The sequence below is a fragment of the Mustelus asterias genome, chromosome 8 (genome assembly GCF_964213995.1).
Source record: "Mustelus asterias chromosome 8, sMusAst1.hap1.1, whole genome shotgun sequence".
Lineage (NCBI taxonomy): Eukaryota > Metazoa > Chordata > Chondrichthyes > Carcharhiniformes > Triakidae > Mustelus > Mustelus asterias.
In genome coordinates, this window is record NC_135808.1 from 97,419,565 (window position 1) to 97,435,979 (window position 16,415).

General features: G+C 41.5%; 1 protein-coding gene across 6 annotated transcripts in view; it reads left to right on the forward strand.

Moving 5' to 3' along the window:
• Positions 1 to 8,785, forward strand: part of elavl4 (ELAV like neuron-specific RNA binding protein 4) — a 75,521-nt gene extending 66,736 nt beyond the window's left edge. For 4 of the 6 annotated variants that reach the window (XM_078219393.1, XM_078219391.1, XM_078219395.1 and 1 more), the window contains 2 exons: positions 7,355 to 7,393; positions 8,458 to 8,785. In XM_078219393.1, coding sequence (XP_078075519.1) covers positions 7,355 to 7,393; positions 8,458 to 8,785 — 367 coding nt within the window. The remainder of the gene's footprint in view (positions 1 to 7,354; positions 7,394 to 8,457) is intronic. The other 2 variants (XM_078219397.1, XM_078219394.1) reach the window with 1 other exon arrangement.
• Positions 8,786 to 16,415: the final 7,630 nt, after the last annotated feature.

Here is a 16,415-nt window from a genome sequence, read left to right on the forward strand (position 1 = left end):
AGACTCTCAGAGGCTATTTCCAAGGGCTGAAATGGTTGCTACGAGAGGACACAGGTTTAAGGTGCTGGGGGGTAGGTACAGAGGAGATGTCAGGGGTAAGTTTTTCACTCAGAGGGTGGTGGGTGAGTGGAATCGGCTGACGTCGGTGGTGGTGGAGGCAAACTCGTTGGGGTCTTTTAAGAGACTTCTGGATGAGTACATGGGATTTAATGGGATTGAGGGCTATAGATAGGCCTAGAGGTGGGGATGTGATCGGCGCAACTTGTGGGCCGAAGGGCCTGTTTGTGCTGTGGCTTTCTATGTTCTATATGTTCTATGATATTCTTCCTCAGATAAGGACACCGAAACTGTACACAGTACTCCAGCTGTGACCTCACAACGCACCATACAATTGCAGTAAAACATCCCTATTCCTATACTCGCATCCTCTCACTATGAAGGCCAACATATCATTTGCCTTCTTTACTGCCTGCTGTACCTGCACTCTCTCTCTGGCAAGTATATCCTTAGATAAGGAGCCCATAATATGCATAATACTCCAAATGTGGTCTCATCAAGGCTCTATATAATTGCAGCAAGACATCTTTACTCCTGTACCCAAATCCCTTTACATTGAAGGCCAACATACCATTTGCCATCCTAATTTCTTACTGCACCTGCATGCTAGCTATTAGTGACTTTTAGGACACCAAAAACCCATTTGACATCAAGGATGGAATTTTCCCATCCCACCCGCCACAGGAATCATTGTGGAGGGGACAGAAAATTTGACATTAAAAGTTTGTTGACCTCGGGCAGGAATTTCTGGTCTTGGGGCACACACGGCCGGAAAATCCCGCCCCAACACTTATCATCTTTTCCCCATTTAATAAAACTCTGTATTTCTGATTTTTCTACTAAAGTGGATAACTTGATACACATTCACATTATACTGCATCTGCCATGTTCTTGCCCACTTGCTTAGTCTGTCCAAATCTCCTTGAAAACTCCTTGCATCTGCCTCATTAATTACATTCCCACCTAGTTTTGTGTCATCAGCAAATTTGGAAATATTTTGTTTGCCCCCTCCATCCATATTATTTCTATAGATTTGAACACCTGTAACCCCAACACCGATCCCTGTAGTACTCTACTAATCACAACCTACCATCCTGAGAATGACCTATTTGTTCCGACTTGCCATTTTCTGTCTGTCAACCAATTCTCAATCCATAGCAGTATATTACTTCCAATCCCATGCACTCCACTTTTGTTTATTCATGTCCTGCGTGGTACCTTTTCAAAAGCCTTCATGAAATCCAAATGCACCATGTCTACAGGTTCTCCTTTATCTATGTTTCAAGTAACATCCTCAAAAAATTCCAACAGGTTTCTCAAACACAATTTCCTTTTCATACGTTCGTGTTGACTCGGCCCAGTCATATCATTAGTTCCTAAATGTTCAAATAGATTAGAGTCAGAGAGGTTTACAGCATGGAAACAGGCCCTTCGGCCCAACTTGTCCATGCCACCCTTTTTTAAAACCCCTAAGCTAATCCCAAATGCCTGCATTTGGCCCATATCCCTCTAAACCCATCGTACCCATGTAACTACCTAAATGCTTTTTAAAAGATAAAATTGTACCCGCCTCTACTACTACCTCTGGCAGCTTGTTCCAGACACTCACGACCCTCTGTGTGAAAAAATTGCCCCTCTGGACACTTTTGTATCTCTCCCCTCTCACCTTAAACCTATGCCCTCTAGTTTTAGACTCCCCTACCTTTGGGAAAAGATATTGACTATCTAGCTGATCTGTGCCCCTCATTGTTTTATAGACCTCTATCAGATCACCCCTCAGCCTCCTACGCTCCAGAGAAAAAAGTCCCAGTCTATCCAGCCTCTTCTTATAACTCAATCCATCATGTCCCGGTAGCATCCTAATAAATCTTTTCTGCACTCTTTCTACTTGAATATCCTTTCTATAATAGAGTGACCAGAATTGCACACAGTATTCCAAGTGTGGCCTTACCAATATTTTGTACAACTTCAACAAGACATTCCAACTCCTGTATTCAATGTTCTGACCGATGAAACCAAGCATGCCAAATGCCTTCTTCACCACTCTGTCCACCTGTGACTCCACTTTCAAGGAGCTATGAACATATACCCCTAGATCTCTTTGTTCTGTAACTCTCCCCAATGCCCTACCATTAACTGAGTAAGTCCTGCCCTGGTTCAATCTACCAAAATGCATCACCTCACATTTGTCTAAATTAAACTCCATCTGCCATTTGTCAGCCCACTGGCCCAATTGATCAAGATCCCGTTGCAATTGGAGATAACTTTCTTCACTGTCCACTATGCCACCAATCTTAGTGTCATCTGCAAACTTACTAACCATGCCTCCTATATTCTCATCCAAATCATTAATATAAATGACAAATAACAGTGGACCCAGCACTGATCCCTGAGGCACACCGCTGGTCACAGGCCTTCAGTTTGAAAAACAACTCTCTACAACCACACAGAAGCCAATTTTGTATCTATTTAGATACCTCACCCTGGATCCCGTGAGACTTAACCTTATGCAACAACCTACCATGCGGTACTTTGTCAAAGGCCTTGCTAAAGTCCATGTAGACAACATCAACTGCACTGCCCTCATCTACCTTCTTGGTTACCCCTTCAAAAAACTCAATCAAATTTGCGAGACATGATTTTCCACTCACAAAGCCATGCTGACTGTCCCTAATCAGTCCTTGCATCTTTAAATGCCTGTAGATCCTGTCTCTCAAAATACCTTCCAACAATTTACCCACCACAGATGTGAGGCTCACTGGCCTGTAGTTCCCAGGCTTTTCCTTGCAGCCTTTTTTAAACAAAGGCACAACATTTGCCACTCTCCAATCTTCAGACACCTCACCTGTGACTATCGATGATTCAAATATCTCGGCTAGGGGACCTGCAATTTCCTCCCTGGTCTCCTACAATGTCCTGGGATACACTTCATCAGGTCCCGGGGATTCATCTACCTTGATGCGCTTAAAGACTTCCAGCACCTCCTTCTCTGTAATATGTACACTCCTCAAGACATCACTATTTATTTCCCCAAGTTCCCGAACACACATGCTTTTCTCAACAGTAAATACTGATGCGAAATATTCATTTAGGATCTCACCCATCTCTTGTGGATCCGCACATAGATGACCTTGTTGATCCTTAAGAGGCCCTACTCTCTCCCTTGTTACTCTTTTGCCCTCTATGTATTTGTAGAAGCTCTTTGGATTCTCCTTTGCCTTATCTGCCAAAACAATCTCGTGTCCCCTTTTTGCCCTCCTGATTTCTCTCAACTCTACTCCTACACCCCCTATACTCTTCAAGGGATTCACTTGATCCCAGTTGCCTGTGCATGTCATGTGCCTCTTTCTTCTTCTTGACCAGGGCCTCAATATCCCGAGTCATCCTGGGTTCCCTACTTCTGCCAGCCTTAAGATTCTAACATTTCCCTACCACTGACATCAAACTAACAGATCTTTAATTTTCTGTTTTCTTTCTCCCTTCTTAAATAATGGGGTTACATTTTCTACTTTCTAACCTCCAGAAACCTTTCCAGAGTCTATAGAATTTCAAAATATAACAACCAATGTATCCATTCAACACTCTGGGATGTAGCTCATCTGGTCCAGGTGATTTATCAACCTCAAATCCAATTATTTTTTAGAGTATTGCCTTTTTATGAATGCTAATTTATTTCATCACTTTCACAAGGCCCTTGGTTCCCTAATATTTCTGCTAAATTTTCTTTACCTTCTTCCATGAAGACAGACACAAAGTAATTTTTCTGCCATTTCCAAATTAATTATAAATTTTCCTGTCTCTGCCTATAATGGACCCCTATTTGTGCTTGCTAATCCTTTCCTTTCACATACCTAAAGAAACTTTTACAGTCTGCCTTTATGTTTTTCACTAGTTTACATTCATTTTCCCTTTATCAGTTTCCTGCACCTCCTTTGCTGGATTCCAAATTGTCCCCAATCTTTGGCTTACCACTTTTTATGGCAGCTTTATAAGCTACTTCCTCTGACCTAATGCAATCTTCAACTTATTTTCTTAGCCACAGTTGATTCACCATTCCTATTGGATTTTTGTGTCTTAGAGGAGCATAGGTTTGTTGTAGGCCATGTAATACTTATTAAAATACTATACATTGCCTGTCTATCATCAAATCTTTTAATGTATTTTCTTAATTCGCCATAGCCAACTTGTCCTTCAAACCTTAATGGTTCCCCTTGTTCAGATTTAAGACCTTAGTTTCAGAACGAACAATATCACTTTTAAATTTAATGTAAAATTCTATCATATTATGGTCACTATTTCCTAAAGGCTTCTTTACAACAAGGTTATTAATTAGCCCTTTCTCATTACATAACATGGGGGTGGCACGGTAGCACAGTGATTAGCACTGCTGCCACACAGCGCCAAGGACCCGGGTTCAATTCCTGGCTTGGGTCACTGTCTGTGCGGAGTCTGCACGTTCTCCCCTTGTCTGCGCGAGTTTCCTCCAGGTGCTCGGGTTTCCCCCAGTCCAAAAGACGTGCTGGTTAGGTGCATTGGCCATGCTAAATTCTCCCTCAGTACCCAAACAGGTGCCAGAATGTGGCGACTAGGGGATTTTCACAGTAACTTCAATGCAGTGTTAATGTAAGCCTACTTGTGACACTAAAAAATCAACAGCTAACATTAAATCTAAAATAGCCCAATCCCAATTCTCCTATTCCTATGCTCACGAGCATGAGGCACTGAGAGTAATCCTGATATTACTGCTTTTAAAATCTTGCTTTTTAATTTCTTTCCTAACACTCTAAAATTTGCTTTCAGCACCTTATTTCTACCTCAGTCATTGTGGACCACAGGCTATGGCTGTTCACCCTCCCCTAGAAAAAAGTCCTGCAGCCATGCTGTGACATCCTTGACCCTGGCACAGGGGAGGCAGTATAGCATTCTGGAGTCACATCTATGGCCTCAAAACCACCTGCCTGTTCCCATAACTAACACAGACTTGGTTCTTGCTGCACTCATCTGGGGCACATTGCCTTCACCAGTATCCTGAATGGAAGACCAGTTATCAAGTGAGATTGACTCAGGAGACTCCTGCATTAACTGTCTGGTCTTCCTAGACTGCCCGACGGTCTCCCATTCCCTCTCTGCCTGCATGTCCTAACTTGCAGTGTGACCACCTCCCTAAATGTGCTATCCACATAATTCTCAGCCTAGCGGATGCACCGCAGTGACTCCAGCTGCTGATTAAATTCTGAAACCCAGAGCTCAAGTTTCTGTAGCGGTGACACTTCATCCATATGGTGCATCCAAGACTTCTCACATGCACAAGATGCACCTTCCACTTAGCTGAGCAGCTCTGCCATACCTTAACTTTACAAACTAATTACTATAAATAGAATTACCAGGTTTTCGCCAATAGCTTCTTCTGTACTGAACTAAGAACCAAATACTGGAGGCTGAAAAGGGTAGAAAAAGAAAGGAGAATCTCTTTCACCAATCTCCCCCATTTACCAAACTCCCAGCTTCTCGCTCGGTGCAAGCCATAATCCATGAATTGTATACTGAAGACTGATGGAAGTCCCCTGTAGCAGTTGGGAAAGAGCCAATGGCAGAGAAGTTAATGGCTGTGGTGACTTTGAGCACCATTGGCTACGCAGTGGCCAGGAACACCAGACAGACGATCTGCTTGGAGAAGTGCAATCTGCTGATTCAGTACTCCAGATGAATCTCAGAAACTTACTTTTGGCTTATGTATACTTTGTGCTGTGAATGGCCACCCACGAATAGTACTCCAATACTACTTGTGCTGGACGCTGAGGTGGCGGCTGTTATTTCTCTTCTTCCAACTGTTGATTCTAATGAAACTGGCAATAAGCACACCCGTGATAAGGAGATAAAATTTACTAAGTAAGGGAAAAAGAAAATCATAAAGATGCAAACTGGATACTGGAATTTCCAAGCAACACAATGGCACCCAGATCCTCTGATTCAGTTACCTGGATCTAAGCATCTCTTCAAATGCAGCTATGACGTTCTGGAAGAGCAACCCTTCAGGCTATACCTGCAAGTCGGGTGGGACTTTACTGACTTGGCATTAAAAAGATTTTGGGACCTTAATTTGGGACCTGGGGCGGCACGGTAGCACAGTGGTTAGCACTGCTGCTTCACAGCTCCAGGGACCTGGGTTCGATTCCCGGCTTAGGTCACTGTCTGTATGGAGTTTGCACGTTCTCCTCGTGTCTGCGTGGGTTTCCTCTGGGTGCTCCGGTTTCCTCCCACATTCCAAAGATGTGTGGGTTAGGTTGATTGGCCATGCTTAAATTGCCCCTTAGTGGCCTGAAATGTGTAGGTTAGAGGGATTAGTGGGTAAAATATGTAGGGATGTGGGGATAGGGCCTGGGTGGGATTGTAGTCGGTGCAGACTCGATGGGCCGAATGGCCTCTTTCTGTACTATAGGGTTTCTATGATTTCTATGATAATTATGTCATAAGACCCTTTTTCATGTCTTCATAAAAATGCCACTTTCATCTGGCAAGCGCCTCAGTCAACAGCTGTGTGATTAAAATGGCAGCTGTAAAGAATGGAACGGTAAGCCCTCTGTCACAATCAAAATGTCCTCTTACCTGTCTCATCTGGTAGGCAGAATTAAAATCATCCCTTTAGTTATTATAAAGTACAGGCTTTTTACACCAACCATTTATCAATGAAAAACTGGATCTGCATTTAATGAAAAAAGTGCCTTATTGTGTAGTAGACAGGCCTATTTAATATTTGTTGCATTAATGCGAAGTATAAAAATAAAAAGGCCAGATCAAAATGAAAGTCTGACTGGGGAAGTACTGGTTACTAGATTACATCTTTTGGAAATTCTAGATCTATGGGCGGCATGGTAGCACAGTGGCTAGCACTGCTGCTTCACAGCTCCAGGGACCTGGGTTCGATTCCCGGCTTAGGTCACTGTGGAGTTTGCACATTCTCCTCGTGTCTGCGTGGGTTTCCTCCGGGTGCGCTGGTTTCCTCCCACATTCCAAAGATGCGCGGGTTAGGTTGATTGGCCATGCTTAAATTGCCTCTTAGTGTCCTGAGATGTGTAGGTTAGAGGGATTAGTGGGTAAAATATGTAGGGATATGGGGGTAGGGCCTGAGTGGGATTGTGGTCGGTGCAGACCCGATGGGCCGAATGGCCGCTTTCTGTACTGTAGGGTTTCTATGATTTCTATGATCTCTTGCTCAAAATGGACCATTTAGCAGGAGTTCCACTGAATGAGTTACCATCTGTGAAACATTAACCCAAGGACCTCCTTCTCTTTTCAGGCTGGACAATTTGCTTAATATGGCCTATGGCGTAAAGAGGTAATTAGAACTCCACGGACTGCCAGATGTCCATGTTGGCACAGATTGTTAATTTATTTTGACTAACTTTTTTAATTTCTTTCACCAGCATGTCAGACTTTTGTTTCAGACTTCAGTTCTTTTGGTTCTGTTAAAAAATGACCCATAACTCTTTTGTTTACACACTTCTTTAATTTGCAGGTTGTTCTATTTAGTTGATTCAGGTGCAACAGCTACAAATGATATTGTACCAAAAATGCTGGAGGGCAAGTACATTGGCTATTGCTGCTGATTGAGCTTAAAGGGAAAGATGCCTCCAGTAACTCCATGTCTCATGATCAATGAGAAGCAATCTACCATGTGTACACCCTGAATGAAGTATATTACTTGAGAATTTTTCATAAACTTTTCAGTTGAATAAAGAAAACTGTGTGCACCTTTATCACAATGTTTGGAGTTTTTACAGTTCTGTTCTTTTCCCAATGTTTTCTGCTTTATTCATAAACCCAAGTTACATTATGATTTATTAGAGCTTCAAATGCAGTTTGAATTTTACTTTAAGGCTAGGCTGAGGCCTATTTTTGAAAAGAACTATACAAAAAATGGGAAGGAATATCAGAACAGAAGTAATCAACCATTGTTTATTTTAAATCGGGTTTAAACTGTTGTATTTATCACATTTGCCGTTATTCTGCAATATATATGAATTATACAAAATTCAGTATTAAATTTTGTATGTGAATAAAGCTGAATTTGAAGCCCCAACAAAGTAAAAAAAAAAAATTTCTCAGTGACAGCTGATTTTCAAATTTTCTTGAAAAAATATTTCAAATAGAAAAGCATAAAAATGAAATTCTGATTATGAACTGTTTAGATACATGTAAGAAAAATATGCACATGATAAGCTGTAACAAACAGGTTAATAAAATATTCTATAAAAATTTCAAAACATATTTATTATATTAAATGTTAACCTTAGTTTATTAAATTTTATGTTAGATGTTTATCCAAAATACCAAATTCATCAATTATGAATTGATCTAATCTCTCAAATATCCGAAGTAGCAGTTTTCTTTGTTTGACAGATTCTCACCAATCACAATTGACGGCATGACCAGCCTTGTTGGAATGAATATTCCTGGACACACTGGAACAGGCTGGTGTATCTTCGTCTACAACCTTTCCCCTGACTCAGATGAAAGTGTTCTCTGGCAGCTGTTTGGACCATTTGGAGCTGTAAACAATGTCAAGGTCATTCGTGATTTTAGCACAAACAAATGCAAGGGATTTGGGTTTGTCACCATGACAAACTATGATGAGGCAGCCATGGCAATTGCAAGCCTAAATGGATACCGCTTGGGTGATAGAGTTCTGCAAGTATCATTTAAAACCAACAAAACCCACAAATCCTGAAGTGCAGATATAAGTGTTACATTCAAGAACAAATTGAACTTTAAAAGGCTTATACTAAAAATGGACTTCATAAGCCAGTGTTGCCTAAGTATTAACATAGGATATCCTGTGATGAAGCAGGAAATGATTTTATAATGCTAGAAGATTTGATGCATTGAATGTTCTTTCATAGCTGTTATTGTTCAAAATATACATAGATAAAATGTGCAGGAATTTTTACCCAGCCTGCTACTTTTTCTACCTTCTTTGAAGGTGGACCTTTTTAAGTCACCCATTCACATTTAAAAGATGAAGAAAAAAATTGACGTTTTTAAAGAAAACTTCTCAAATATACACCTAAAATTGATTTCTTAAAACAGCCACCCTCCCCCACCCCGTCCCCCCACTCCCTGTTCAAAGAAACAGATCTGCTGAAGCGCTTTTGCAGATGTTTTAGTTATTCCCTTTACTTTTTATCATGTAAACATGAAATAATTTCCTGGTTGGGAAGGGGAAAGGGGGGACACCTGATGACATGACTTAACTTAAACAATGTTGCCAAAGAGATGGTCTCTTTGCTGAAAATGGGTTTCAAAAGATCTATTTTTATAAAAAAAAGGAGAATTTTTACAGGATCTGGATTTGAAAAAAAGTATTTTGACTGGCGAATATGGGGGATAAAGGACAACTTTGTCATGTTCATACTGTTCTGGTACTTTTTAGGATCAAGATGTATGTTTTAAATTGGGATATAGATTGTTTTTTGAACGATGGGAAAAAACAGATGATGTTCATATCTTTCATAAAGTAATAATCGGGAGTGATCTCCCCAGGCACACAGTTCCCCACAGTCAAAACCCAAAAGCAAGGAGATTAGTTGCTAGAGTTTTTTTTAAGTCATCAGTAACAGCCGGGCAATATCATTAAAATTGCTGAATTCTTTTTTCCTAAAATAAATGTCAGAACTTCCTTAGTTGAAGCAGTAGGTAGGTGCTAATGAAATTACATATCTTGTACTCTAAATAAGAACTTGTTTTTTCTGAACTGATGTTACTTGTTTGTGTTGAATTTGTTGAAGACTTTGAATCCATTTTAGCCCTTGATATTCCATTTTGGCAAACAGAACACTATTGGCATTGTTTCATCCAATCATTTATTTATTTTATTGCTGATCTGATGCATATTGCCAAACTGAATTTAGCTAGTTAGTTATTTGTTTATTTTATCTATGGAAATATGTTTCTTAAGTTTGTGTCTTGTATATAAAAATTGATTTGTTTTTATTTATGAGTTGTAAGAACTTGGTTTAATTGTTAATAGGACAATGGTTCCAGATGATACTAAGTGAAACTTAAGTATCTAAATATTTACTTGTGCAGAAATAACAAAATATTGTTTAATATATTGTCATGTTGGTTGTGAATATTTTTTTTCATATTAGGGATGGACAAATTGCTTTTATTTTCCATTACGCAGAGAGGAAAATTGAGCTACGGGAACAAAATGGCTGAGGGAGGGCTCTCCTTAGTCCAGTGCACTGATAACTTTAGTATGTTGTGCTTTGTAAGAGTAAAGAGGTCATGCTCTTCCCTGGGTACTAGAAAAGTAACTCGCTATGCATAATATAGTTGATAGTTAAATTTGCTATTGCTTTTGTCTTGTTAACCTTTTCAATAAAGTTGTCTTAATAGTACCGTTGTTATGGTTAATGTGCTTATTTTGTGCATTTTCCATGCTAAACCCACTAACTGCATGTAAAAGAAATAGTTTTAAATTGAAGGTGGATTATAGTGAGCAAGTGTGTAAGAATGCATCATATAATTTATCACTAAAAATGCTAAACTAAAATTTAACAGAACCCTCATGCAATGTTCAGGGATTATATATTACCATCTGCTGTGAATGAGCTGAATTGCTGGGAGAGTTTGCTGCATTTACTAAGCATTAGTGGGGAAGGCATGTAAAATTTTCTCTACAATGTGTTTGTTTAATTGGAATATTTCTAGGACCAGGCAGTAAAATATACACTTCAATAATTATGAATGACTTAATGTTAGCATAGCTAATTTAGATTATTTCTGAAAACAGCTGTAAATGTTTTTTTCATAAAACTGTTGTGTTGAATTATTTGTACTTTTAATGTCAAACAATAAACTGAAGTGTGCAGAATCTTGTGTTCTCGATGCCATGTTTCTGTGTTCTCACATTGTTTCAGCACTAGATTTGTAGATAACCTTACCTTAACTGAACCTAAATAACAGCTGTCCTGCTGGGAGCTTCAAGGAATTCTCCATGCTCTTTTCTGAGAAGATTTAGCCTACAATGTAAAGTTTACTACTACATTGCCTCATTCTCCTCCCTCCCGTATTACAGTATTATCACGCATTAGGAGTGGAGTCAAATTTGAATTTTGGCTGGCAGAGCGCACCAGATCGATGACACTGAAGAGGTTGCTGTAATTTTGAAGTCTCATTTCTGGTCCTTTCCTGATTGGAATGTCAGGACACATGGGCAGATAATGCATGGTGCAGGCTCCATCCATGTGTCATTAAAATCAGCGACCAGTACCATCAGAATTTCCATTGGAGTGAATAGAAAGTTTCCTGTTAGCCACAGAATTTCCCTGTGCTGCTGTGTTGAACCCCTATCTGAAGAAATTGCATTGGAGTGGAGATGAGTGGAAGTCCTGCCCCATCAGAACTCCACTTTGAAGAGTATCCCAGCCATTAACTCCTAAATGAAAGTTCAAAGCAAATCCAACATCCCCGAAGTCTAATTTTGTTATTGTAGTAAGCACAGTATGAAGGAAAAGGCAATCAAAGTAAGGCATCTGTTACTTTAAGATTGAAGCAGCAACAATCTCCCTGGATGACGTATTTATTCCTCACATGATAGAAATTGGGTTGCCCTGAGTAGACCTTGGAAGCCTCCTTTGTTGCTTCTTTCCATATAGTTTTGAAGCAATCCATTCAGGTGTTTTCTGTAACTACCTTCAATAAGGTATTTGATACAATTTTCTTCAACATTTATGTGTTTCTGAAAATATTTTAAAGCTTTCATCACTATCCACTGTCATAATCACTAAGATGTCCATTCTCGCCCTGACTCAGAATTTGCAGGACAGAAACAAGCCACGCAGCCCAATTGGTTCATGCCAGTGTTTATGCTCAAAAAAGCTTCATGTAAACCAATGAGTATATTACAGTCATAGAGGTTTACAGCATGGAAACAGGCCCTTCAGCCCAACTTGCCAATGTCGCCCAGTTTTTACCACTAAGCTAGTCCCAATTGCCCGCATTTGGCCCATATCCCTCTATATCCATCTTACCCATGACCCATGTCTAAATGCTTTTTAAAGGTCAAAATTGTACCCGCCTCCACTACCGTCTCTGGCAGCTCATTCCAGACACTCACCACCCTCAGTGAAAAAATTGCCCCTCTGTTCCCTTTTGTATCTCTCACCTTAAACTTAAGCCCTCTAGTTTTAGACTTCCCTACCTTTGGGAAAAGATGTTGACTATCTACCTTAGCTATGCCCCTCATCATTTTATAGACCTCTATAAGATCACCTCTAAGCCTCCTACACTCCAGGGAAAAAAGTCCCAGTCTATCCAGCCTCTCCTTATAACTCAAACCATCAAGTAGCATCCTAGTAAATTTTTTCTGCACTCTTTCTAGTTTAATAGTATCCTTTCTATAATAGAGTGACCAGAAGTGTACACAGTATTCCAAGTGTGGCCTTACTAATGTCTTGTAATGTCTTGTACAACTTCAACAAAACGTCCCAACTCCTGTATTCAATGTTCTGACCAATGAAACTAAGCATGCTGAATGCCTTCTTCACCACCCTGTCCATCTGTGACTCCACTTTCAAGGAACTACGAATGTGTACTCTTAGATCTCCTTGTTCTATAACTCTCCCCAGTGCCCTACCATTAACTGAGTAGGTCCTGCCCCCGATTCGATCTATCAAAATGTATCACCTCACACTTATGTAAATTAAACGACTGCCATTCATTGGCCCACTGACCCAATTGATCAAGATCCCATTGCAATCCCAGATAACCTTCTTCACTGTCCACTATGCCACCAATCTTGGTGTCATAGAATCATAGAATCCCTACAGTACAGAAAGAGGCCATTCGGCCCATCGAGTCTGCACCGACCACAATCCCACCCAGGCCCCACCCCCATATCCCTAAATATTTTACCCACTAATCCCTCTAACCTACACATCTCAGGACACTAAGGGGCAATATTAGCATGGCCAATCAACCTAACCCGCACATCTTTGGACTGTGGGAGGAAACCGGAGCACCCGGAGGAAACCCACGCAGACACGAGGAGAATGTGCAAACTCCACACAGACAGTGACCCAAGCTGGGAATCAAACCCAGGTCCCTGGAGCTGTGAAGCAGCAGTGCTAACCACTGTGCTACCGTGCCGCCCATAACATCTGCAAACTTACTAACCATGCCCCATAAATTCTCATCCAAATCATTAATATAAATAACAGTGGACCCAGCACCGATCCCTGAAGCACACCTTTGGTCATAGGCCTCCAGTTTGAAAAACAACTCTCGACAACCACTCTCTGTCTTCTATCGTCAAGCCAATTTTGTATCCAATTGGCTATCTTACCCTGGATCCCGTGAGATTTAATCTTATGCAACACCCTACCATGCAATACTTAACAAAGGCCTTGCTAAAGTCCATGTGGACAACGTCGACTGCACTTCCCTCATCTACCTTCGAGGTTATCCCTTCAAAAAACAATTTGTGAGACATGATTTTCCATTCACGAAGCCATGCTAACTGTCCCTAATCAGTCCTTGCCTCTCTAAATGCCTGTAGATCCTGTCTCTCAGAATACCTTCTAACAACTTACCACTACAGATGTTAGGCTCACCAGTCTGTAGTTCCCAAGCTTTTCCCTGCAGCCCTTAAACAAAGGCACAACATTTGCTACCCTCCAATCTTCAGGCACCTCACCTGTGGCTGTCAATTATTCAAATATCTCTGTTAGGGGACCCGCAATTTCCTCCCTAGCCTCCCACCAAGTCCCGGGATACATTTCATCAGGTCCTGGGGATTTACGGGGCGGCATGGTAGCACAGTAGTTAGCTCTGCTGCCTGACAGTGCCAGGGACCTGGGTTCGATTCCCAACTTGGGTCACTGTCTGTGTGGAGTTTGCATGTTCTCTCCATCTTCCTCTGGGTGTTCCGGTTTCCTCCCACATTCTGAAAGGCATGCTGGTTAGGTGCATTGACCCGAACAGGCACCAGACTGTGGAAGCTAGGGGAATTTCACAGTAACTTCATTGCAGCGTTAATGTAAGCCTTACTTGTGATTAATAAATAAACTTTACCTACCTAGATGTGCTTTAAGACTTCCAGCACCTCCTTCTCTGTAATATGTACACTCCTCAAGACATTACTATTTATTTCTTCAAGTTCCCTAGCATCCATGCCTTTCTCAACAGTAAATACCGATGAGAAATATTAATTTAGGATCTCACCCATCTCTTGTGGATCCGCACATAGATGACCTTGTTAATCCTTAAGAGGGCCTACTCTCTCCCCAGTTACTCTTTTCCCCTTTATGTATTTGTGGAAGCTCTTTGGATTCTCCTTTGTCTTATCTGCCAAAGCAATCTCATGTCCCCATTTTGCCCTCCTGATTTCTCTCCACTCCAACAGCCTCTGTACTCTTCAAGGGATCCACATGATTCCACCTGCCTATGCATGTCATATGCCTCCTTTTTGACCAGGGCCTCGCTATCCTGAGTCATCCAGGGTTCCCTACTTCTACCAGCCTTGTTCTTCACTCTAATAGGAATGTGCTTCCCTGAACCCTAGTTAACACACTTTTGAAAGCCTCCCACTTACCAGCCGTCCCTTTGCCTGCCAACAGACTCCCCCAATCAACTTTTGAAAGTTCCTGTCTAATATCGTGAAAATTGACCTTATCCCAATTTAGAATTTTAACTTTTGGGCCAGACCTATCATTCTCCATGGCTATCTTAAAACTAATGGAATTATGGTCACTGGTCCCAAAGTGATCCCTCACTAACACTTCTGTCACCTGCCCTTCCTTATTTCCCAAGAGAAGGTCAAGCTTTGCCCCCTCTCTAGTTGGGCCATCCACATACTGGATGAGAAATTCCTCCTGAATACACTCAACAAATTTCTCTCCATTCAAGCCCCTAATGCTATGGCTGTTCCAGTCAATGTTGGGAAAGTTAAAGTCCTCTACTATTACCACCCTATTTTTCTTGGCGCTATCTGTAATCTCCTTACATATTTGCTCTTCAATTTCCCGCTGACTATTTGGGGCCTTATAGTACAATCCTATCAAGGTGATCTCTCCCTTATTTTTCAGTTCTACCCATATAGACTCAATGGGCGAACCTTCAGATATATCCCCTCTCAGTACTGCCGTGAGTTCTCCCTAATCAACAACGCAGAACCGGTTCCATTGTCCCAGGAATTTGAATCCCTCCCTCTTGCACCATCTCTCAAGCCACCTATTCATCTTAGCTATCCTGACATTCCTACTCTGACTAGCACATGGCACTGGTAGCAATCCTGAGATTAGTACCTTTGAAGGCCTCCTTTTTAGTTTAACTCCAAACTCCCTAAATTCAGCTTGTACAACCTAATCCCGTTTTTTACCGATATTGTTGGTGCCTATATGCACCATGACAGCTGGCTGTTTATCCTCCCCCTCCAAAATGTCCTGCAGCTCCAAGACACCCTTGACCCTTGCACCAGAGAGGCAACATACCATCCTGGAGTCTTGTTTGCATCTGCAGAAACGCCTCTCTATTCCCCTTACAACTGAGTCCCCTATCACTATAGCTTTGCCACTTTTTTCATGCCCTCGTGCACAGCAGAGCCAGCCACAGTGCCATGAACCTGGCTGATGCCACCTTCCCCTAGTGAGCCATCTTCCCCAACAGTATCCAAGGGTATATCTGTTTTGGAGGGAGATGACCACAGGGGACCCCTGCATTGCCTTCCTACTCTTCCTTTGTCTGGAGGTCACCCATTCCCTATCTCCCTCAGTAATTTTTATCTGCGGTGTGACCAACTCACAAACGTGCTATCCATGACTTCCTCAGCATTGTGGATGCTCCGAAGTGAGTCCATCCGCAGCTCCAGAGCCATCAAGCAGTCTAGCAGGAGCTGCAATTGGACACAATCCTTGCACATGAAGGAGCCAGGGACACCGGAAGGGTCCCTGAATTCCCACATCACGCAAGAGGAGAATGACACAGGTCTGGGATCTCCTGCCATGACTTAACCCTTAAGTTAACTTACAAAACAGCTACAATGCCAAGAGAGAAAAAAGACAAACTATTTAGCAGTCACCAGCCAATCACTTACCTGCTGGCTGAGATGTCACAGTTCGATTTCTTTTTACCTCTCACTTGCCCTCAAGTCTCCCTCGCAGGTCCGCCTCTGCGCTCCTCCCAAAGATGAGCACCTCTTTCGTTTTCTATTCCTTTCTCCTTCATGCATTTATTTACTTTTCCCTTGAATACACCTAAACTAGTCAGCTGAAATACTCCATGTGAAAGCAAGTCTCACATTCTGACCACTCTGGCTAAAGAGATTTTCACTTAATTATTTATTAGATTTATTTGTG